Source organism: Schistosoma haematobium, chromosome 4 (assembly GCF_000699445.3).
Source record: "Schistosoma haematobium chromosome 4, whole genome shotgun sequence".
Classification (NCBI taxonomy): Eukaryota; Metazoa; Platyhelminthes; class Trematoda; order Strigeidida; family Schistosomatidae; genus Schistosoma; species Schistosoma haematobium.
Genome location: NC_067199.1, coordinates 43,932,339 through 43,958,470, shown reverse-complemented (window position 1 = coordinate 43,958,470; position 26,132 = coordinate 43,932,339). Strand labels below are relative to the sequence as shown.

The following is a 26,132-nucleotide window of genomic DNA, read 5'->3' as shown; positions in this document are numbered from 1 at the left end:
TTATTTATTTAATAGATCATGCAACACTGCACAAAATAAACCATGAATATGCGTAATCCATCCAGCCATTCAAAAGTTATGGAAGAACGTAATATTTGCGCGCTACATCTGGTCTTACTATGAGTTCGGTGTTCCCCGTCAAAATCGCTTCCGGCGTACTACACCTGGTCTTACTTGCCATGCTATATAAAGAGACTACCCCTAACTCGGTGGTCTTCCAATCATGGCACGTCTTGGACAATGAACACGACTTGCCGCCTCTCTAGTGCACCCTGTTTATACTGCACTCGAAAAACTAGCTGCCTGGTACAGTCTAGTCAATTTTACTAATGGGAAGGATATGTATGTGTCGCGCGTCTATGAAGTCTTTAGTTTCAAGCCTGAATTCACTCACTTCTGCAGAATACAAAATATACAGTACGTATGCTTACAGCATACTGTAAAATACGTACTGGTAGGTGCATCCTTACGTTCATATGCAAACTAGTAATGGTATAACGACGTGCATGCTCGCATACATGTACACACATCTATAACATATACATGTACATGATATTTGTATATATGCATATGATACAGATGTATTGCACATGATAACACATATACACACATGTTACACCACATATATGCACTTAGGCATAGATGCAGAATATCGCATGTATACGATATATGAACATATGGAATGCACAAGTCAAGACTGATGCATTCCGTGGTATACACATAGGTTTAGATGCTTTAACCAGACCAAAGTTCAGTAACATAAGGGAAATGATAAAGGAACATATCCCCAAATCATTACGTCAAGCAGGGATAGGACCCAATGCCTCGCAGTGTGAAAGCTGCTCTAGCACAAACTAATTAGTATCCTCACGCTCATACCACAAATTTGATATCGTGTCGACCTCCGTACTCCGAAATTCGGAGCACGGTTTATGGTCGTCGCTCTGGCATAACACTCAACCTAATGGGCCTAGTCGAACACATAGTTCAGTCCAGACACCAGAAGGAATACGTAAGCTTGCCTAGCCACGTGTCGGATACAGAATGTACCGTTGCAAATTTGGACGGGATTCAGACTTAGGGACGTTCAGTCTTAATCCTTCAGATGGTAGCTTCGCACCATTGGCCTTTAGACCAAGCACATATATCAATTATCTGAACCTGCAGTTCCTTTCGTACTACACAGGATTACCATAACAACGGCCAGATTGTACTTCACTGATGTACTCATTAGTAGGGCATAACTAACCTGTTTCACAACGATCTAAACTCAGCTCACGTTCCCTAATAGTGGGTGAACAATCCAAAGTTTGGTGAATTCTACTTCACAATGCTAGGAAGATCTGACGTCGAAAGATCAAAACATTTGCATTTTTGACAAGATATTGCATAGGGGCTGAGAATTGAATCCATGATGTACATTTGTCCTGTTCAAGATAGGTCAGTTGAATGTATTTGGATTTATTTACATGTTCACAATGAAACTCAACATTCATACAAATTGTTTGAGAAGTAGTTCTTTGACTTACCGAACAAACAAAGTACCTTACTCTGATGTAAAATAATGGTCATTATTATGTTTCAAGATAAATCACATTTAGTTATGTAAAATATAATGGTACGCAAAATTTCCATTATAATCTGTCTAAAAGGATTCCTTTACAAAGTATGAAAGACAATATTTGCAGAATATAGTCAATTTATTGTACTTCGTTCCTTTATTTGAGACAAATATATGTTAATAGTTTAGGGGAAACTAAAGTGTGTTCTTTGTTTAAGGTTTCATTTATTCTTGTTTAAAAGAGTTATCGAATAATAAATGGAACCTAAAGTAAATTTATGTTACAAAGGTTTCAAAATTGAACAAAACTTGAATTGATTTATGGTTTTTTTTTTCAAGACTGAAGTGTTTCCACCGTTGAAATGACGAACTGATCTTAGCTAGACCATCGATGAAAATCTGGAAGATCATAGATTAATTAAAGTTGAACATTATCACCGTTGGATGGCAGATCAGTGCTCCAGACATTAAGCATTCACGCGTGCGGTCGAACGTCCTGAGCTCGATACCTCTTTGCAGGGTCGTGGGCACACATTGAGGAGGAGTCTCGTAATAAAACGAAACGGCCATCCAGTGTCTTCAGATTTTTAATATTGGTCTAGTTATGATCAGTTCTTGATTTCAATAGTGAAAAATCGAACTATGAGTAGGAGAGTTGTGGAGATAGTTGAATGTCGTTGAGATCATGGTCAGATGTAAGTTAGCTGACCTTTGAAAACCGAGAAGCATTAGATAGCTGTTTCGTCTGAGTAGAGTATTCCTAAGCGGTGAACATTCATGACCCTCCAACCGCAGATCGAACCCAAGATTTTCGTTGTGCCACGTAGCTGACCAACCTTTATATCACCAGGCTAGGATCCAGTGGTGTGCAAGTCTAACTTCAGTCAATTTGTGATATTGTGCAACCATCTACCATTGTCTTAGCTGAATACCTTCCTCACACCTGACATGGTTGAACTCCACTAATTACGGATTCTCACTAGAACTCTTGAGATCCCCTCTTGAAACTTATCGCTAATGAGAACATGGTGATTATCAGTATGCGGAGGTTACGGCCAACAAGTGCCTTCAGGCTTTGCAATGATTAATTCGTGATCTCAATGAAAATTGATGTTTCATAAAATAGATTGAAAACAATTCATTGAACCTATTTAAATTGATAATTAAAGCTTACTTTGTACCATTGCAATTGTTACCATGATTATTAGTATCTTGTTTATTTTCTTGTAAATTCAATAATGACTTTCCATGTAAACCTTTATTTTGTGTGGATACATCAGTAGATGATGATGAAGTTGGACTAAAATTACTGATATTTGGTAATGAACCAGATCTATTCATCTTTATGAAGAAAGAAAAAGACATTGACTAAGAAAAAACAGACATCAATTTATTGTTAATATTGATAATTAAATTTCCTTTAACTGTTTCATACTAGTCGAAGAGAATCAAATAGAGTTGGCAATTGAAAGTTTCATGTTTATAGCTTACACTATTGACAAAACAGTCCAGGAACTTGTACTATCATTATTATTAGCTCATCGGTTGTGTCTGAGGCTCTGGAGTGGAAGGATACGGATTCGTACCCTACAAAGAGTAAATATCCTCTTAAGATTGGAGATACACTGTACTGACGAGGTTTCTAGGTTTCCTGCTGATTACTTTCGAGTATCTCAATCTAATATTGTATACATCAGGGAATTTGTATGTTACACTAATTAAATAAATAACAGAAGTTCATATTTCATGGCATTCTCCCACTGTTGAACTAATGAATTAATTGGTTTTTGGACATTTTCAATTATTTCATGACAGTAATATTCAATAATTAATTATATTAAGGAAAGCACCCAACTGCGTCACAACGCAAGCCCTCATATGGGATTTTCAAGGCCAACGGAAAAGAGGACGACCAAAGAACACATAATGCCAAGAAATGGAGATAGACATGAGAAGAATGAACAACAACCGTATAGAACTAGAAAGGAATGTCCAGGACAGAGTGGGTTGGAGAATGCTGGTTGGCGGCCTATGCTCCATTAGAAGTATAATCTAACTAGTAAATACAGGCTGAAGTACTAGCATCATTGACGCATACTAATAAAGTGTTGGATTGGTGGTTATAAAAATTGGCTTTAGAGCAATAAGTTACAAGTTAGAACAATGCTACACGTTTTTTGGGCTGAATCACCTAAATAGTTTCATCAGCCTGTATACAAAGTAACTGTGACCAGAAATCAACTACATAAACTTCTGCTCTTTTCAAATGAATTGGATTCAGTAAAACAATACACAGTATTTGTTTTGTTTAGATTTTATGTCATAAACGTACTGTAAAAGAAAGATTACCAAGTACTGAATATCCAGCTTTATTAGAGTTTAACACAAGTCTATACAATTCATATCAGTCCAGTTGTAGAGAGGGGGGAATTGACATGACTGATAAAAACAAAAGAATGGTAATAATTGTTATGATTTGAGACGCTAATGGATATCATGTGCTAAATCCATCAATCCGAATTCTGATTATAACTTTTTCTATCCCGCGTTTATTGATCTGTCTAGCTTCCTAGGCTTGATCAATTATACGTTTTGACCTGCACAAATAACCTTGACCCAGTGCAAGTTACACTCCTGTTGGCCAGCTATCTTCATTCTTTTACTCTATCCCCGAAGAAAAGCCAGTAGCCAGCTTTCAATATATATATATATATTTCAATTATTTAGCCTGGACAACAACTACCTCAAACATCCATTAGATTATGTACATGAAACTTTTGCACAGTACATTAGATAAGAAATCATGCTTTAGACACAGTCATACCATCAGTGGTAGGTAGCGAAACAAACAGTATATATTTTTAGTAATAACTAAGGTATAGTAAAACGTATAACGATGGTTTATAGATCCATTGGAAGCTTACAATGAGGAGAGCATAGAGATACAACAATACAATTGTCTATCAATTACATGATCAAAACAATAGTAACAATCATAATCCAAAAGATGGTTCTAATATTTCCTATTCTTGTCCCATTTAATAATAAAAACAGAGTTAGTAGAAAAAAAATGAACTAGAATAATGAAGTATGTTCTATAAAGAAAGAATACATTAGGATTTTTGTAACAGACTTGAAAATTCGGTCATTTAGTCCGATGCCAGTTAGAATTTATAACATTTGTGCTTCAGTTTGAGTTCCTACAGCCAGGTTAAATTATTAGGACAAATCATAGAATAGTAGAAGGAATAAAAGTATCAGTAGAGCCAGGAAAGATTATTTGAGAATAAAGGATGAACTCGTGGGACAAAAAGTATAGGATAATTTTAAACCTCAAGATCTTAGATAAGACGATGAAGAATGAATGAATCTAAGCCAATGTAATCGATTCTGTGTTGTGTCATTCAATGTCTTTAACTGTCGATCAAATTCATCTTGTGGACTTAAACCAGGTAGTTTATATGTAATAATATAGATTAATCCACCGGTTAGTGACTTTACGATCTGGTACCATGTTTTTATCTTCCCTAATCCACTTTTTCCGCCTCGGAAGGGTAAGTTCATTGCAGATGCCTATTGTGTGAGAGAAACACCTCACTTCCCTTACGTCCCAGTATATTTACAAGTATCCCATCCAATATAATCCAACTAGATTATCATGTTACTTAACTTCCATTAACACAGATTAGAGCTTTTTTATAATCTTCGATTATTACACTCTATTCCAACAAACATAAATTTGTAAAATCTGAATGATTTACAAGTAAATGCATTAATACGTTGAAATAGTCACTTGATCACGTTATAGTCTATCTAACTATTTAAAATTACAGACAAACTTTTGGTAAAACATATATCGAAAATCACAGAGCATTGGATAATTGTTTCATCTTAAGGTGAGACTTCTTGGGATTACGTAAAGACAGTTACTTTAGGTATCTAGATCAGGTGTCCCAGGAAGTGAGTTATCTTTAAATTACTGAGTTAACATTAAAACCGTCCATATTTCTAAATTCAGTCAAACTATATTAATAATAATCTTTATATAATGTGGATGGAATGTGACTGGTAGTGATGTACAGGATATGTTTTACGCCTATTTGAGACTTATCAGTTGGATTTACCTGGATTTTAGAGTTGAAGGAGTGAAGCGAAAGCTACTATGTTTAGATTCCAGTGCGAACATTAACTCAGATTCTGGTAAATCTATCTGATAAGTCCCAAGTAGGACGAAATGTGCATTTTGGATTCCACTACCAGTTACTTTCTATCTATTCTTTATAAACCTGTAAAATAATGACTGCATCGAGGCAATTCGCACGCGATATATATATATATATATATATATATATATATATATATATATATATATATATATCACTATCTGTGCATGTTTACGAATAGTGTTGCTCCAACAAGACGGAAATCCACGAGGTAAGGTAAGGCGTGACATTTTTATGGCTGACGTTTCCTAACCCCTTCCTTCCTTGTGATAAGGCAGCACCGCTGCAGATGCTGGTTGCCCGAGGGAGACACCTTACTGCTGTCACACCCCTCTACAGTCAGCAGTACGACTTCGCCCTCAGACTTTGAGTTGCCGCTTTTAGTCTTACCGTTCTTCAACTGATCTGCCTGGCAACGTAGAACCTACAGAAACACATGTTCCAGCTAATATAGCTCGGTTGGATCATCACGATAGGCAAGCCCGACCACCACGTCAAGGTAGCAGCTACGGTCGGATGACTGAACGGGATCTATTTTCATAACTGAATATAGTTGATATGCGAATTATACTATAATCATCTCTCATTTGTTTAAAGAATCCAAAAGAAGGAGAAAGTATATACAAACCATTGTAGCAGTACTCGTTGATAAGATTCATAACAGTTTATAAACATGTCAAAAAAGCCTATAAGTACTTGTAGTTATCATAGTTAATTAAATAAAATCATGAAACTTTATAACAAGGAATGTACATTTGTCAACGTTGTTGCCCAAATATTTGAGTAGGCCACTCTAATCAACCTATTGTTCCAAGATCATTGATTTCTATCAATAATATTCATCTTCTATTTAACAATGAACTAACCTTCAACTTAAAGAATACTCAATCAACCAACCAATCAATTAACCAATAGATCAATCACTTAATACAACCATCTAAATATTAACGTACTTCTCTAAATGTTTTCATAGGATAAGAATTTTGTACAAAAAGTTGACCATTCTCTAAATCTTCCAATTCACATGATTGATTTAATTTATTGTCTGTTATACTTTGATCTGAAATTGGATCATCTACAAAATCCACCTAATTTTGAATGAAATAATAAGTAAAATATGAAAAAAGAACAGAAAATTGCAAAATATCGATCGTTGTGAAGAAGATAAGTTATTGATTGTAAAGGTATACAATTTATATTACTTCCATATATCAGTCGGTCAGCTAAATCGGTTCAAGTTGTCATACCACATTACCACAAGAAGATGAACACTAAATTCGTAGAAACAGTTACTTCAGCGGTAGTAATATATATATATATATATAAAGATCGTATATAATGATATGATACAAGGAGAATGAATTAGTTCGTAGAAAGAAAAGTATAAAGTGATTTTAATTTCATGGTTTAGGGGAAGACAAAGAGTGTATAAACCGACGCCATTGTGGTCGATTCTGAGCCATGTCATCCAGAGTTTCCAACCGTTGATTACGATAGTCATGCGGACCCAAACCAAGTAGTCTGCATATACCGACATGGCTTAGACAAAACGTTAGTGACTGATGCCACGTCTTGGTTTGGCCGTCCCTAACTTTCTTCCATCCGTCTCCAACACGTTTATATCTTGCATGAAACTCTGGAGTAATTCACTAAACCAAACGTTTAACTATTGCAATCCATTTGAATCTAGAAATTTATTTATTTTTGAATGGTATGAAACATAATGATTATCAAAGATTAAACTAGACTAATTCCTTCTAAATAAATTAAATGCATTTAGAATTTTATCAGATAATTTATAGGGAATGGTTTCATCTCTTTACTGTCTTCATCATGAATCACAAGACGAATTGGGTGAAGCTGGAAATTTAGAATGACTGTGTGATAAATCAATAGCTGAAAGTTCTAATCCTTGACGCGTTCGTAGGCGTACACTGCTGTAGAGTCTCGTATCAGGACTAAGTAGATGTCTAATGATCCCTGGTTTTAGATGTAATACCAAATGACGTGAATCCGTGACAAATACCATCTACAAATCCGCTATTAATAAACAATTATACTGATATATTTCGGAAATGTTCATTATGATAACATTTCAAACTTTTCACTATTTCTGAAAATTCACTCTGAATTTACAGTTGTAATTAGTTATGTACATTCGCTTCTTCACGACTAATTATTATATCAAGAGGTTAGATTCTTAATATATAACGTACAACTTGACCACTAGGACGCTAAAAACCCTCCAAGTCGCAAATAAGAAGATAGAAGACAACTGAAAGGAGTGCTATTCTAAACAGTGTCAATTATCATTCAAAACTGTGAGGTATTTATAGTTTTTAGTAAAAAACGAAATCAGCATTATAGCTATCCAATCCACACACAGGGGGTTATTTGCAATTATCCTATAGGGAAGCTACACATAGGGATTCTGGTAAATTCTTCCAAAAGATGATTGGATGGAACATCTTCGGTTCTTTCTGAGCTTCTTAGAGTTTCCTCGAGTTTACCTGTGGGCCGTCCTCACACTACTCATTTTCTAATCTAATTTTATCCATATGTCTAACAATACTACTCTTTAAAATTAAGATTAAACCCTGAAAAGAATATCAGTCGAATAAGTACAGATAACAAATTTGTAATTAATACGGGTGTTTGGTAGATGCAGACTACTTGGTTGGGGTCCGCGTGACTATCGTAACCAATGGTTGGAGACTCTGTGTGGCATGGCTCAGAATCGATCACAATGGTGTCGGTGTATACACTCTCTGTCCTCCCTTAAAGTAAGAGATTACAATCGCTTCATATCTTGCTTTCTACGAACTAATTCTTTCTTAGTGTACTATTTCATTATATACAATCTTTCTTTTAAATATTACCACCATTGAATCAATTACTTCTATGAATCCAGTGTTCATCTTGTTATGCCAAAGAGGTATGGCAACTTGGACCGATGCATATAGGTGCCTGGTCCTACGTTGTAGCTGACTGACTGACTTATTCTCAGTATTAAGTTATTTATATTTAAAAATTGTAACGATTAGTGAAAAGTAAAGTTATTTTCACCTAATCAACAGAAATGAAACCAAAAAAAGCAAATTAAATTACTTTTTCAAATAATTTTTCATCAGGTTTATTAATTATTCGAGGATGTTTTAGTCGATAAGTTGCCATGCGATTATTAAATGACAGTTTCGATTGATCTGAAATGTTTAAATCATTTGATAATTTGCTTGTTTTTCCTTCATGATTGTGATCATTATTATATTGATTGATTGGATGTAAACAGTCAGCTGTTAAATTGACATTTGGTCCACCTGGTCCACTTGGACCAGGTAGAGAAGGTTTATGAACATTTGACAACAACGATGATGATTGTGAAGATGGAGTATTTGTAGTCGTAGCTATAGAAGCAATATTTGTTGTTGGCGGTGATACTGATATTTCTGTTACGTTAGTTTCTTTTCCTTGTAGATCGAATTGCCAAGCATCTGTAATTTAAGCACAAAAAATGATATATGTAAACTAACTGACTCACAAGGAGTATGATATGTCCTATAACCCATTAGATATCACGTGACAAACTTGCTACTCAAAATGCCGACTTCTATGACCTTGTCCCTATGCTAAATCAACGATGTATCAACCAGAACTAGCAGCCTTGAGTCGAATTCTTGGTCCTCCGTGTAGTAGCTTCTTACCTAGCTCAATCCGTTCAGTCCAGAATACAAATATCAGCCTCCGCTGTATGAATCGTATATTTCAGACATATGTGGTTCATATACAAGCAGAATAGACCGCATCACATCATAAAATGAAAAATAATAATTATACAAGCCCGAGCCAAAAGTGGCTGTCAGTCAGTCAGTAACAACGTAGAATTTCGTAGGTACGGACATCAGTTCGAGTTGCCACACCACATTAGCACAGAGATGCAGTGGTCGATTCGAATCCCGCAGTGATAGAGGTAGTAAAAGTATAAGCATAAGTTAGAAAGATCAGGGTTTGAAGATGTTATTTATAGAGTATAATACAGTGAAGTGAATTTGGAAAGAGGAAGAAAGGAACATGAAGAGTTCAAGAGATTAGAATTTGGGAGAACACAAAGAGTGGATGCACCTGCTCACACAATTGCAAACGATTTTGACCCATGTCATTCGAGGTCTCTAACCATCGGTTGCTATCATCTCGCGGACCCCAACCAGGTAGTCTACACCTACCAAAATGGCTCAGTCCACTTGTCAGTGACTTCATGGATTTGTTCCATATTTTGGTCTGCCCGCTCCTAGCTTCCTTCCAACCTACTCATATACCATTGAGCATCGCACGTCGAGGCATTCGGTGGTTGGGCGTACGTAACACGTGTCCCAGCCATCTCAACTGATGAAATTTCACTACTTCATTAATTGATTTGCCATCCTTACCTTGTACTGGTTTCCTAATAACTGCATTACTTACTCAGTGGTCCCAGGATATATTATTTAAGACATAAACTTAACTTTACAAATCTGTCAACTAAAATGATAATGAATACATGATCATAATGAATAAACTGACTTACTTTTTATAGGACTTCCTAAACCATTGAGACGGTTTTGAAAATCAGATTGTGTTGTGATTGATGTTTTCAATTGTGAATTATTATTCATTGTTTGACAATCAGAAGGACCTTTTAATAATTTATAATGAAGAAATCTATGTTAACTAGTATAGTACTTTTTTTGTAATGAACTAAAATTATTAATTTAATAGTTGAATTCATGAGTCAATTGAAGCTAGACTAACACAGGAAACCTGGAAGCACTGGACGGCCGTTCTGTCCTAGTATGGGACTCTTCAGCGGTGCGCATCTACGATCTCGTTCGCAGGATTCAAACTCAGGACTTTCGGTCTCGCGACCGCAAACGCTAAGTAGTCCTATACTTGGATGAAACGATCGTCCAGTGCTTTCAGGTTTTCCATAGTGGTCTAGCTTCAATTGACTCATGATTTCAACTATTGAAATTTCTAAAATCTCCACAAAACTCCTTCTGATAATAATCATTTTCTTACTAGTGACTGACTTCAAGAGGCATTTCCTGGAGTTCTAGTGAGAAGTCGTGACCAGTGGAGTTCAACCAGGTCTGCTGTGAGATATCAGCTCATTGAAGACGATGGTATACGGTGGCGCAATTTCGTAGATTGGTTGAAGTTAGACATTAACACCGTTGGATGCTGGCTCTGTGGTTTAGTTGTTAAGCACTCGCACGTTAGACTGGTAGGGCTTGGGTTCGAATCCCGCGAGAGGGGGCCGTGGATACGCACTGCTTAGGGGTTCCATACTAAGATGAAGTGACCATCTAGTGCTTACAAGTTCTTCATGATGGTCTAGGTTTAATCAATTCATGAATTCAACTATTAAAATTACTACAATCTCTACAAAACCTTACTTTCTGATAAATATCCATATTAAATAATAAAGATTGTTTTAAAAACTGATTTCACTTTAAAATTAACTAAAAATCTCTGTACAGTTTGATCATTTGTTTGTAATAATGAGATTGTTCAATTTTCAATCAAAATTTAACCGAAAACAAATAAACTTTTATATGGACATTAATATTTAGCTTCATGTTGTGAAAATGATCCAGTTGTTGCTGTAGTGTCTACTATGTAACAATTAGTTCTACAAAATATGTACACATTGAACATTCAATGCATATTAAAGATGTTTGTAGCCTACTTCTGATTGACTCTTTATATTTTAATGTTTGAGTAAGATATTGCCAATCCAAGAGGCTATCGATCTTTTACATACTGACAAAAAAAGGAAGTTAGTAGTTGTTGTCGTTTTTGTACTGGAGGATTGAATATAGACAATGGAGACTGTGTTAGTGACGTGAATGAAACCACGTAAGAGGCAGTAAATAATCCAATTGTAAAGTGCAAAAGTATCTGACGAAACATATGAATAACGAAATTCGAAGAATCATAGACCACTTGTTGATGTTGTCCGTTAAGTTATTCTATATGATGACCGTAATAGGACTGTTATTAACTCAGAGTTATGTGACGAAAATTTCAAATGAAAGAAAATGGAGGTCAGTGTAGAGACAGTGAAGAAATTAAGAGACTCTTGCAAACAGTTCGCCAACCTTGATTGATATTATTTTCTTAAATTTCCATTCGGGGTTAAATAATACTTCGCCAAAGCTCCACAGTCTAACTATAAACACACTTGGATCAAGAGAAAAAATTCGAACTGTTTCCAACATCATTATGAACGATTTGATTGAATGAAGTGATATAGATCCTAAAACTAGACATACGCATGGTTCAGAAAAGGTTGGAATATTTACACAGAACATTCTACTGAATAACTCAATGGGATTTCAGTCCAAAAATCTGGTAAGAACAGATACAATAATGGAAGGAAACGCTGATCTCCTACAATGAAGACTCTCTAAGGAGATTCTAGATAGGAGACACAAAAACCTGCTTGGTTAACCGGACCTTGGAAGCAGGATAGTATTTATATTCGGATAAGACCTGACACACTACTAGATTATAAAATATGGCAGAAGATGGCTCTAGATTGATTAGTAACCCATCAACAAAATGAGGAAGAAAAGATTCTTTTAGTGTCTTCTCGAATAGTCAGTTCTTGCCAATGCCCCCTGCCAACAGTGGGTTTCGAGCAACGGTGTTTCTTTTATAGATCCTACGTTTGTTGAGAAGACAGTTGTCCTGATGCGACTCTAGAACCTCGAAGTATGTAAGTTCAATGATCCTGATGATATTCATTCTCGAATTATGAAAGTTCTAGTGAATATAATTGAAGGACTACTAGCAATATTGTTTAATGTTATCTTTGGAGCAGTCAAAACTCCCAAGAGACTGAAAGAGTGCAACAATTGGTCGGGTCTGAAAAACTGGGGGTAAACATTTGATGAATAAAAATCGCCCAGTTACCACTATTAGTAATATGGTCAAACTAATGGAGAGTATTTTTCAAGTTGCCACTCTGCGTTACTTAAAAGTGAATAATCTTCCAATGGTAGAATAACATAGTTTTAGAACAGGCCTTTCATGTTCGATCCATCTTTTCACTGCAAAGAAAGACAGAGGTATTCCAGTAGATGTAACTTTCACCGAACTAAGTGAACTCTTCGTTAAGGTCTGTGACCCAAGTCTTAGATTTCAACTTTGAAGTTACGGAATCATTTGTAAGGTCATGGATTGACTTTCACAGAGTTAGGTGGAAACGAGTGAAAGTAAATGATGCCTTATCATCATGAGAATCTGAGGACGATCCTATGCCCTCTTCTTATTTTACTTACAGTAGATGATTAACCAAGTGTCACACAGTCATTTGTTCTACTGTTTGTTGGTGGCATCAAAACATGAAGACCCACATAAAGTGCCTGTGGTAAGATATGATTACAGTTAGACTTAAATGTACTAGTTGAGTGAATGAATCGGTAGTTATTAGAGACAAATTCTACCAAGAGTATAAAAGTGCCGATCAGTTACCAAAACGATTGACATATATACACAATAAATGGAATCCCATTATCCAAGTTTATTGATGTCTTAACCAATTTTCATTATTTTACAGTAGGCTATGATGTGATCTGATACTAGTTAACTGTTTGCTGAATGTCGACTTTGGTATTGATGTGTTTTATCATTATCTTCTATCTGGGACTCCGTTGCTATTTGACTGGTCTCCTCGGTCTCCCACATTGTTCGGGCGTTCCATGTAACTATAAAAATTTTTGCTCTGGTTGTTAGAAGGGGCATCGGCCTCGTGGCTTCCGAAGGAATTCGGCTTTCACCATGAAGCGTCATAATTCTTCTAAATGAAGACCTTCTAACTCTCAGGGCAGAGTTTAGATTATTTGAATTTTTTTTCTGGTAAGCGTTTTTTCAGCGAGTTAGTTTTCTACGGGATGGGGCGCTAACCCCTTGCCCAACCCTCCTCCTTTACCCGGGCTTGGGACCGGCAGTAACTCTGGAAGAGCTACAGGCGGAAATTAAGAAAAGACGATGGAAATGGATAGGATATACACTACGCAAATCGTCAAACTGCATCACGAGGCAAGCTCTAACTTGGAATCCTGAAGGAAGGCGGAAAAGAGGAAGGCCAAAGAACACATCACGTCGAGAAATAAAAGCAGATATGGAAAGGATGAATAACAACTGGAAGGAGCTGGAAAGGATTGCCCAGGACAGGGTTGGATGGAGAATGCTGGTGAGCGGCCTATGTTCCTTCACGAGGAGTAACAGGCGTAAGTAAGCAAGTAAGTAAGTAAGTCGATCTGGGACTGATCGCCTGAGAATGTTTTCTCAGAAAGTTAAAAAACTGAGATCAAATAATCTAAATCTGGAATTCATTCCTCATGTCTAGTAGCAAATTATTAGAGTTTTCAGCCAGAACAAGTAGTATCAACATGTGTTGGTACATCCAAAAAGAGATTAGATCTCCACAGTAGTACACTCCGAAGGGATTAACATAAGTAATTTGACCTTCTCTTCTTACATCTGAAGATTCAAGACAGATATGACTGACAACTTCCTGTTAATTTTGAACTTGATTGGTTGTGGCATGTTCCTACTCAATACTCCTTTGCGCAACAATGAACAGCATTTGACTATATACCGGTCGTGTCACACAAAATGCCGCCTAGGTAGTAGTCTGAATTAAGTTTTGACAGCCAATCTCGCTTTACGCGCTCAGCACAGACCATCTCATTCCGACGACACACCTCCCCCTCACGAGAATGACTCCCGATCGCCGGGTGTGTGGTGTGACCGCCAGAGCCTTGACTGTTGGCCTGCACCCCTGTTAGTGGGGCCTCTCATCACGAGAGTTTGATGCTGCACGTCTCAGACCTTCCCGCAAGGCTAACACGGGTGACCATGCACCCTCCACATAACCTCACAGTGGCTAACCCCCAGGCGACAACGGTGGCCAATTGGTGTCGCTGCTCAAATAAAAACTTCACAAAGCCAGTATAAAAGTATAATTTGCATAATGTTTCCAAACATCTAACTGAGGATATCCTAGTGGATCATGGTTAAAGGCACAAGAAATTAAAGCCAACCTTTACGATTATTTCTTTACAGTCAACTTTACTTCTTCTGAACTTCTGTATTCTAGATCCCCATCATTTAAGTAGTATATACGGTGTGTACACAGTGAGTTATTTTACTTCGAACCAGATATATCACCAGTTGACATTGCAGTTTAACAACAGACATCCACAACCAAAGTAACACTATTTAAGTAGTATATATAGTCATATTAACAATCATGGTAACGATTACTCATGAATTCCTTCCTTTATCCCAAGCAAAATGTTTATAGTATTATTTCGTTTATGAAAGTACATTGTTAAACTGCAATGTCAACTGGTGATATATCTGGTTCGAAGTAAAATAACTCACTGTGTACACACCGTATATACTACTTAAATGATGGGGATCTAGAATACAGAAGTTCAGAAGAAGTAAAGTTGACTGTAAAGAAATAATCGTAAAGGTTGGCTTTAATTTCTTGTGCCTTTAACCATGATCCACTAGGATATCCTCAGTTAGATGTTTGGAAACATTATGCAAATTATACTTTTATACTGGCTTTGTGAAGTTTTTATTTGAGCAGCGACACCAATTGGCCACCGTTGTCGCCTGGGGGTTAGCCACTGTGAGGTTATGTGGAGGGTGCATGGTCACCCGTGTTAGCCTTGCGGGAAGGTCTGAGACGTGCAGCATCAAACTCTCGTGATGAGAGGCCCCACTAACAGGGGTGCAGGCCAACAGTCAAGGCTCTGACGGTCACACCACACACCCGGCGATCGGTAGTCATTCTCGTGAGGGGGAGGTGTGTCGTCGGAATGAGATGGTCTGTGCTGAGCGCGTAAAGCGAGATTGGCTGTCAAAACTTAATTCAGACTACTACCTAGGCGGCATTTTGTGTGACACGACCGGTATATAGATGGATATGGCTAATATACTTGAACTACTTCATTTTCAATGATAAAAGTCATTCTATCCCATGGATACTATTCGACTGAAATCATCAGAAATCGGGCGCCGAGTCTAGAGAAGACATTATATGTGACATAACTAAGGTCAACATCTAAATATGATTAGTTAAATATAGTAAAGATTTGATTTGATTTGTAAATACCATAAACTCCTTTGATAATTTTGTTTTATCAATTTTGGCGATCCGCGGAGATTATAGTATTTTCAACGTAGCATTCATGAGTCAATCTAAGCTACAATCTCCACAAATATCAAAAACTGATAATAATCATGTGTTTACTAGTGACTAGCTTGAAGATGGATTTCCTGGAGTTCTAGTGATCATTCGTGAACAGCGGAGAACAATTCATGTTAGGTTTGAGACAGTTATCCACTTCACACAATGGATGAACGGTTGCGCAAGATTACGGATCAATCGAAGTTAGACATTAACACTTTTGAATACCAGCTTATTGGTCTAAAGTTTAAGCGTTCGAGCGCAAGAGCGAAGGTCCTGGATTTGGATCCTACATGCGGAATCATGGATGCGCACTGCTTTGGAATTCCGTATTAGGATGAAACGGCCGTCCAGTGCTTCCACGTTTTCAATGGTGGTATAGCTCAGATTGACTCGTATACTCGGTTTTGATTATTATCCTGAAGTTCAGACAAGTTTGCTAGACGAAACACTTGAATTATATAAATTCTAATCGCTGAGATTATTTAAATATAATTTTCTCATAAATGTTGTTGTGACGTGCGGTATTCGACATCCGATACTGATACACGGTATGCTAAGCTCTAAGCCCGCAACTGACTACTTCATCAAGAACACTAGAGTGGGCGAGAAAGTGTTTTGAACTACCGAATAAAATGCATAAATACTCATTCATATATATACCGGTCTATCTTTAGGAGATTGATCCATTGACCCAATGAAATGCACTTGAACTTTAAGTCACTTCTGACTACCATCGATTGACCTTCTCATTAGGCTACTTCTGATTGGCTCACCATATCAAATGTCTTATTTGATTTACTGGTTATGGTATAAATTCTTGTTGTAACCTGTCTGTTTCCGACTATCAGCTTTTATATATCAAAAGCTTTTGTATGGTTGCGTCTTTTTTTTCATTATTTGCAGTTAATTTTTACTTAAACTTCTTAAGGTTATTTTCGAAGTTAATATTTCTAAGATAAAATTGTAGGGACATTGATATTTTGGGTTAAGGTGAAATGTCTGGTTGGCGTTTTATACATTTCAGCAGATATGAAAAGGATGAATAGCAACCGTAAAGGATTATAAAAGACAGCGGTTGATGAAGAACCGTCGTGGGCGGCCAATATTCCTCCCCGAAGGATAACAGGAATAAGTTAAGCTGAAATGTAAGGACGATGTAGAATGACTTTTCAAACGACCTTAATAACTTGTTGACTTCATTCAATTAATCATCAGAGGTCAGAAAATTTGATTAAACGATTTATAATGTTAAGACTAGGATTTAAGCTTTAGGATTGAGATTTAGAGTTAAGGATTTGCATAGTGTGATAAAAAGACGAAGATTATCAGAACGATGTGAGAAAATATTAGCGCAATAGATTTCGAACAATCTGATCACATATATACTTCTTAAGAACATCTATATATAAAAATAAAAGGTCAACTAGACTAGAAAGGAGAGTATCAGGAGACAAAGATAATAAAGAAATAATGTGAAAACAATTTGAAACCTCAACACTCTGGATAATAAGCGAATATTACCAGGGTAGGTTTAATGTGAGAACAAACTGTTTGTGAATACACGGAGGGGTTTTGAATTTTCGTATGGCTAAAGCTTCAATGAATCTTAGTATATGCCCTTTTACACTTTTATACAACACCACAAATGCCGAGTTAAGATCAATCTTATGGTCTGTTAAGATTATATATTTAGCAATAGAGGATGATGGATGTTTATCCTCTACTCTTATTGGATCATTCAATTCTATTTGTTTTTTGCAACCATTTAGGTACATGTTCACACACCCTAATTTCGAGATCACGATTACTCTTCCCTATGTAAGTGTGCCCACACACACATTGAAACTGGTAAACACAATGGGATGTGACGCAATCGTTTTCATGTCTTTTAGGTTTTCGAGGAAGCATGGACTTTGTTGTTTCCTTCATAATGACCTTTACTGCGTAATACGTCTTATTAATGACTGATTTAAGCCTTTGTTTCAATAAAAGGCTACTTGAATCACTTGCAAATGGTAAGGTAATGTAGACAGGCTTTTTTCTTCCAAAGCTATGGTAGGTCTCACTGTACCGTCAACTTTCCATCTATTTATGAATTTAAGGCGATGGCTATTTTCCATTAATGTGTTATTTAGCAACCTAACATCATCATCAACGTCATCATTAGTGCAAATGCAATCAAGCCTGTTAAATAGGCACCTTATGAAACCCCGTTTGTATTGCATAGCGCATTAACTAAGGTATTCACCTATCCACGTTGGTTTCCTAAACTTGGATCGTTTGATTGAGCCATCTTCTTTTCTACTTATCTAGGAAGGGAAGCTGGTTGTTCTTCTCCTGAAGACCTAATCGAAAACATGTCACTTTATAAAAGATATGTGGACGATATGTTAGTTCCAGAAGGGGTTTTGTGGAGATTGTAATAATTTTAATAGTTGAGATCACGAGTCAATTAAAACTTGACCACCATGGGAAATCTGGGAGCACTGAACGGCCGTTTCATCCTATTGTGGGACTCGTCAGAAGTGCGCGTCCACGACTTCGCTCTGAGGAACTCGAACCAAGACCTATCAGTCTCACGCACAATCGCTTAACCACTAGACCACTGAACCATCAGCCAACAGTGTTAATGTCTAACTTCAACCAATTCACGAAATTGAGCGACACATCCACCATTATCATCAATGAGTAACCCGGTTGAACTTCACTGATCACTGCTTCTCACTAGAACTCCAGGATATACCTCTTGAAGCCAGTCACTAGTGAACAACATATATTGATATGAGGATATGAACTGTTTATTGAATAAACTTAACACTGTAAAAACTCCGCCTGTAGCTCTTCTAGAGTTACTGCCGGTCCCAAGCCCGGGTAAAGGAGGAGGGTTGGGCATGGGGTTAGCGTCCCCATCCCGTAGAAAACTAACTCGCTAAAAAACGCTTACCAGAAAAAATAATTCAAACCATTTTAACTCTGCCCTGAGAGTTAGAAGGTCTTCATTTAGAAGAATTATGACGCTTCATGGTGAAAGCCGAATTCCTTCGGAAGCCACGAGGCCGATGCCCCTTCTAACAACCAGAGCAAAAATTTTTATAGGTACATGGAACGTTAGAACAATGTGGGAAACCGGGAAGACCAGCCAAATAGCAACGGAAATGAGGAGATACAACTTGGCAGTACTGGGAATCAGCGAAACCCACTGGACCCAAGCTGGACAGAAAAGGCTAGCTACGGGAGAGATGCTGCTATACTCCGGTCACGAAGAGGAAAATGCTCCACACACACAGGGAGTTGCTCTAATGCTGTCCAAAGTAGCACGAAATGCACTTGTAGGATGGGAATCCCACGGATCCAGAATCATCAAAGCATCATTCAAAACAAAGAAGGAGGGGATCTTAATGAATATTATCCAATGTTATGCACCCACCAATGATAGCAACGACGACATTAAAGATCAATTCTACGAGCGGCTGCAGTCAATCATAGAGAAATGCTCAAGAAAGGACCTCACCATTCTGATGGGAGATCTAAATGCCAAGGTCGGAATAGACAACACTGGATATGAAGATATTATGGGACGACATGGACTGGGAGAGAGGAACGAAAATGGAGAAAGATTTGCAAATTTGTGTGCATTCAACAAATTAGTCATAGGAGGCACAATATTTCCACACAAACGTATACACAAGGCTACATGGATCTCACCGGACCACACTACAGAGAACCAAATAGACCATATTTGCATCAAAAAAATTCCGAAGGACAATGGAAGATGTGAGAACCAGGAGAGGAGCTGACGTAGCTTCAGATCACCACCTAGTTGTAGCCAATTTAAAACTGAAGCTAAAAAAGAACTGGACAAGTGGACAAACAGCAATACAAAGGTTCAATACAGCCTTCCTTCGAGATACTGACAAACTCAATGAATTCAAGATAGCTCTCAACAACAGATTCCAAGCCTTTCAAGATCTACTGAAGGAAGAAGAAACCACCATGGAGGACAACTGGAAAGGCATCAAAGAAACATTGACTTCAACGTGTCAAGAGGTTCTGGGCCTAAAGAAACACCATCATAAGGAATGGATCTCTATAGAAACACTGGACAAGATCAAAGAAAGGAAGAACAAGAAGACAGCAATTAACAACAGCCGAACACGAGCAGAGAAAGTCCAAGCACAAGCTGAATACATAGAAGCAAACAAGCAAGTGAAGAGGAGCATTAGAGCCGACAGGAAGAAATACGTGGAAGAATTAGCAACGACGGCAGAAAAAGCTGCTAGAGAAGGAAATATGAAACAGCTCTACGATACAACGAAGAAACTATCAGGGAAATACAGTAAACCAGAGAGGCCGGTCAAAGACAAAGAAGGCAAGCCAATCACTGAAATTCAACAACAGCGAAACAGATGGGTAGAATACTTCGAGGAACTCCTGAATAGGCCGGCTCCAATGAATCCACCGAACATCGAAGCAGCACACACAGATCTTCCTATAGATGTCAACCCACCAACGACGGAAGAAATTAGAATGGCCGTCAGACAAATCAAGAACGGGAAAGCAGCAGGACCCGACAACATACCAGCTGAAGCACTGAAATCAGACGTCGAAGTAACCACAAGCATGCTTTACCCTCTATTCAAAAAGATTTGGGAGGAGGAACAAGTGCCAATGGACTGGAAAGAAGGACACCTCATCAAGATTCCAAAGAAAGGAGATCTGAGCAAATGTGAAAACTACAGAGGCATTACACTACTGTCAATACCAGGGAAAGTCTTCAACAGAGTGTTGCTGAACCGGATGAAGGATGCAGTAGATGCCCAACTTCGAGATCAACAAGCTGGATTCCGAAATGATCGGTCGTGCACAGACCAAATTGCAACACTACGGATCATCGTCGAACAATCAGTTGAGTGGAACTCGTCACTATACATCAACTTCATTGATTATGAAAAGGCATTCGACAGTGTAGATAGGAGGACATTATGGAAACTTCTTCGACACTACGGAGTTCCTGAGAAGATTGTCAATATTATCCGGAACTCATACGACGGACTACAGTGCAAAGTAGTGCATGGAGGACAGCTGACAGATGCATTCCAAGTAAGGACCGGAGTCAGACAAGGCTGTTTACTCTCTCCATTCCTCTTTCTTCTGGTGGTCGACTGGATTATGAAGACCTCGACATCTGAAGGAAAACACGGAATACAATGGACAGCTCAGAACCAATTAGACGATCTGGACTTCGCAGATGACCTAGCCCTCCTATCACGTACACGTGAACAGATTCAGATAAAGACAGCCAATGTAGCAGCAGTCTCTGCATCAGTAGGCCTCAGCATACACAAAGGGAAAACCAAGGTCCTCAAATTCAAAGCGGAGAACAGCAATCCAATCACCCTTGATGGCGAAACTCTGGAAGATGTAGAATCCTTCACATATCTGGGAAGCATCGTCGATAGACATGGAGGTTCAGATGCAGACGTAAAGGCGAGGATTGGCAAAGCAAGGGCCGCATTCCTACAATTGAAGAACATATGGAACTCAAAACAACTTTCAACCAATATCAAAGTGAGAATCTTCAATACGAACGTCAAGGCAATTCTACTGTATGGAGCTGAAACTTGGAGAACTACAACAACCACAATCAAGAAAGTACAAGTATTTATAAATAGCTGTCTACGCAAGATACTCAACATCCATTGGCCGGATACCATCAGCAATAGCCTTGTGTGGGAGAGAACAAACCAACTTCCAGCTGAAGAGGAAATTAGAAAAAGACGATGGAAATGGATAGGACATACATTACGCAAATCGTCAAACTGCATCACGAGGCAAGCTCTAACTTGGAATCCTGAAGGGAAGCGGAAAAGAGGAAGGCCAAAGAACACATTACGTCGGATAATAGAAGCAGATATGAAAAGGATGAATTACAACTGGAAGGAGCTGGAAAGGATTGCCCAGGACAGGGTTGGATGGAGAATGCTGGTGAGCGACCTATGCTCCTTCACGAGGAGTAACAGGTGTAAGTAAGTAAGTAAGTTAACACTGTAAAATCATATCAGAAAGGAGATTCGCTTAAATGAAATCAGCTTCATTAACATTTAATTAATTTTTCTCAAATAAAATAAAATATAAATTTAAACAGACCTAACAACAAAGAGAATACCTGTTACAATTGGCGCTTCATTTAATCTACGTACAAGTGTATGATTTGAATTTGACCAATCATAAGTAAAGGAATCATGAATAGACTTTAATTGATTATTCTCTTCATTATTATTATTATTATGATGATCTGGTAAATGAGTTAATTCCATTGATGAATTATTATTCGTTTCTAATGTACGTTGAGCTAATTTATTTAAAATTGTATGATCTATGAATGGATATTTTGTTATTGAATGTTTCAATTGATCTATATGATTTTGATAGAAAAGATAATTTTTAAAATTTATATCATATTTATAATTAGATGAGAATTTAATCCATTTACTACGGGAATCCGTTGATTTCGCATTTAATCGACGTAGAATATTATCTTTTCTTTTACGTATTGCAGTACTGTAATAATAATAATAGTAATAGTAATAATAATCAGTTATTGGGTTGTGGAGATTGTTAAGTATTTGATTGAGATCATGAACCGATTGATGTTAGACCACTAATGAAAACCTGGAAGCACTGGACGGCCGTTAGACATTAACACCATTGGATGCCGGCCCAGTGGTCCCGTAGGTTAGGGGTTCTCGTGCGAGACTGGAGGCCCTGGGTTCGGATCTCGCGAGCGGGATCGTGGGTGCGCACTGCCACTGAGGAGTCCCACAATAGGACGAAATGGTCGTCCAGTGCTTCTAGGTTTTCAATGGTGGTCCAACATCAATCGGTTCATGATCTCAATTAATAATAATAATAATAATAAAGGAAGAAAAGATTCATGTTGAAAATAACATTCAGATTTATTTTAACAAAAAGAGATTGTTGAATAGATAGGTATTATGTCCCGACAAGAATAATGAATGGTAACTTTGTGGATTTATTGATGGACCAATACTAAACGTATATTTCTATTGTATAATTATTAAGTAAATAAACTATGCATATTCATATTCCTCTTATTATAAGCTTTATTTTGACCCATAAACTATTATTATACGTTTTACCATTCTTGAGTTATACCCAGTATATTAATTACTACCTCCCTCATTCACAGCCATATTTGGCTAATTCTTGTACAAATGTTGTTTCACATTTTATTGGTACGTTGTGGTCTGTTTGATTGGTATATAAACTCAGTATGTTTGAAATATAATGATTCATATCGCAGAGGCTGAGACTTGTGTTCTGGACTTAACTGGCTGGGCTAGGCAGGAAGCAGCGCCAATTAGGACTCTAGGCTGCTCGCACGTGTTTCACGCGTCATTGATTCGATCGATAAGTCACTGCACATTAATCAACGGTCACAAGTTATAACAATGGGATAGGATATGTATTGAGAGAAAGCACCTAATTGTGTCACAAGGTAAGCCTTCACTTGGAATTCTCAAATCCAAAAGAGAAGAGAAAGCTTAAAGAACACATTATGTTGAGAAATGGAGATAGATAATGAGAAGAATGAAGAACAATTGAATGGAAGTGGAAACGAAGGCCCAGAACAGAATAGGTTAGAGAATGCTGGTTGGCGGTTTATGGTCCATTGGGATTAACAGGCGTAAGTAAGTAAGCAATATCTCTTTTGTTCCTTCTGAGATCGTTGAATAAAACCGTTAACTTTCATGGGAAATATAAACATTCTTAATAATGTAGAGTTTAGTAAAACTGATACATGAACTTAGATTATCAGAAATCAAGTAAGCTAATAATGATAGACTAATCAAAGAGTTCACTTCTATATGAAGAAAGCACTGTTAATGTTCTCCAGAATGGGAATAAAGGTTCATCCAGATTAAAGTATCCAAAGCTATCAAATCCAGTCACCTTAAATACACATTTCCATCATTTCTATACCACTACTTAAAAATAGACCACCTACTCTGATATATTACGATGGATGTGATTAAAGTAGGTTGAAAGAAAAGATTGGGGATAGTCAGGAAAAAAACCGTTATCAATCTATGAATTTACTGACTCTTGGTTTTGTTAGATGACATAAATGACTTGAAACCGGTTTTCATGATGGAAATAGACTGATTCTTTACCTCTCTCAATATTTTCAGTTTTAGAATCATCCTATACTCTTAATTCCATAACTTCATGACTTCAGCTCAGAGTTATGTTCTATAGTTGTTATAGATATTTTAAAAAATAAACTTCAAGGTATTAGTGTGATCATACTGTTCGAAACGTATTACGCAAATATATCACAACTCTGATAACTTTCATCTTCTCAAAGATTGATCTCAGATGCAATTTGGTTCTCGTCACATATTGAACTGAACTGGAGAAAATAAAGGAAAGAAAGACGCAGTGAACAGGTATTTCGTCCATGACAGTAACATACCTTCAACCCTATATAAGGGATAAAAACTCGTGTTGATTACTTCATCTTAATTCCTTCTTATCCATACAAACCATACTACTCAATAATATTCAATAACTTATGTGATTGTTAATTATTTATTAAAAACATATGCCCCGAATTACTATCCCATTCTGTGATAATCTTATGTATCTACAGTAATCTGAGACTTTGAACTCATTTGTTGTTGTATTTTTCTGTAGATGTTTCATACAGAAGTATTTTAGAAAAATCTCCCTCTTTTATCGTACATTGACACCTAGAATAGCCTCAGATGCTTTATAAATTAAGGTTTATATAATGGAATGTATATATTGTTGTTAATAATAGTACCGCTTTGTCGATAAATTCCTTGTTTTCGTTTTACGCGTAACTCAATCGTTTGATCTGAATCCTGAAGTGAATTTGACAGAACCCGAGATGTATGGATTTCACTGGGAGCGCATTAGATTTAGATCGTCGAGTTTTAGATTTTATCACTTATTCTACCATTGTTCGGGTTTCTTTAGTTTCGAAACAACCACATCAATGCAAAATAAACACTATCTAGTATATGAATAAGACATCTCTATTTTTATACTCATAACTGATAAATCCATACAAGTGTTGATTCCTACTTTACAGAAAGTTAGCGTTCTAGGTTCTAGGTTCGATTCCCAGGCGCGGTATCGTGGAAACGCATTGTTGAGTAGTCACGTACCAGAACAAAACAGAAGTCTAGTACTTCCAGGTTTTCACTGGTGGTCTAACTTGTATTGTTTCATAATTGCAATGAAAACGCAATAGTTTAATTGCCTTCTATCATTTATAATACTTTCCAGTTAATGTTACTTTCTACATAATCGGAATCATCAGTTTGAAAGTTAGATTAAATTCAAATATAAAAACTAACCATTTATGATATACATTTGAAGAATGAACAGAACTAGAATTTGAATTTGGATCATCTTCTGTAATTGCTGAACTTTCTTCTTCCTCACCATCTCCATCATCCATATTTTGATTTAATTCCAATGAATTATCATTATAACTATCAATTTTTGTTAAAGTAGGCATTTCATTTAATTTAGCTAATACCATACTTAAACTAGGCGCTTCTAAAGGTTGTGATCCTTTGACAGTAATATCAGATGGTTTGATATCACTAAAATTTAAGAAAATAATACCAAAGACTTAACCAATTAAGATCTTTATCACTTTATTATTATTAGGGTTTGCTATAATTATTAAGTCTGGAAATTACCCGATCAAATCACAGATTTAAACAATCATTCTTTACACTGAATCTGATCTTGACGAGAAAGTCTTTACTTAACTAACAATTATTGATTAGTATAATTTCTCTTTTTTTTTATAAATATAGGTACTACTCGTAATTTTATTATCTACTCCGTCTGTTGTTACATTTTTGGTGGTATTACTCACTTACTTACTTACGCCTGTTACTCCTGGTGGAAGAGCATAGGCCGTCCACCAGCACTCTTTATCCTACTCCACCTGTAGTTCTTTTAGAATTACTACCGGTCCCAAGCCCAGGTAAAGGAGGCGGGTTGGGCATGGTGTTAGCGACCCCATCTCGTAGTA

General features: G+C 37.0%; 1 protein-coding gene across 1 annotated transcript in view; it reads right to left on the bottom strand.

The window, feature by feature from the left end:
* Nucleotides 1–26,132, bottom strand: part of MCM8_2 (DNA replication licensing factor mcm8) — a 67,312-nt gene that overhangs the window by 10,243 nt on the left and 30,937 nt on the right. The window contains exons 20-25 of the mRNA XM_051219401.1: nt 25,441–25,692; nt 22,200–22,594; nt 10,346–10,453; nt 8,893–9,275; nt 6,738–6,872; nt 2,736–2,902 (exon numbers count right to left, since the gene is read on the bottom strand). Of these exons, the coding sequence (XP_051067111.1) occupies nt 2,736–2,902; nt 6,738–6,872; nt 8,893–9,275; nt 10,346–10,453; nt 22,200–22,594; nt 25,441–25,692 (1,440 nt within the window). The remainder of the gene's footprint in view (nt 1–2,735; nt 2,903–6,737; nt 6,873–8,892; nt 9,276–10,345; nt 10,454–22,199; nt 22,595–25,440; nt 25,693–26,132) is intronic.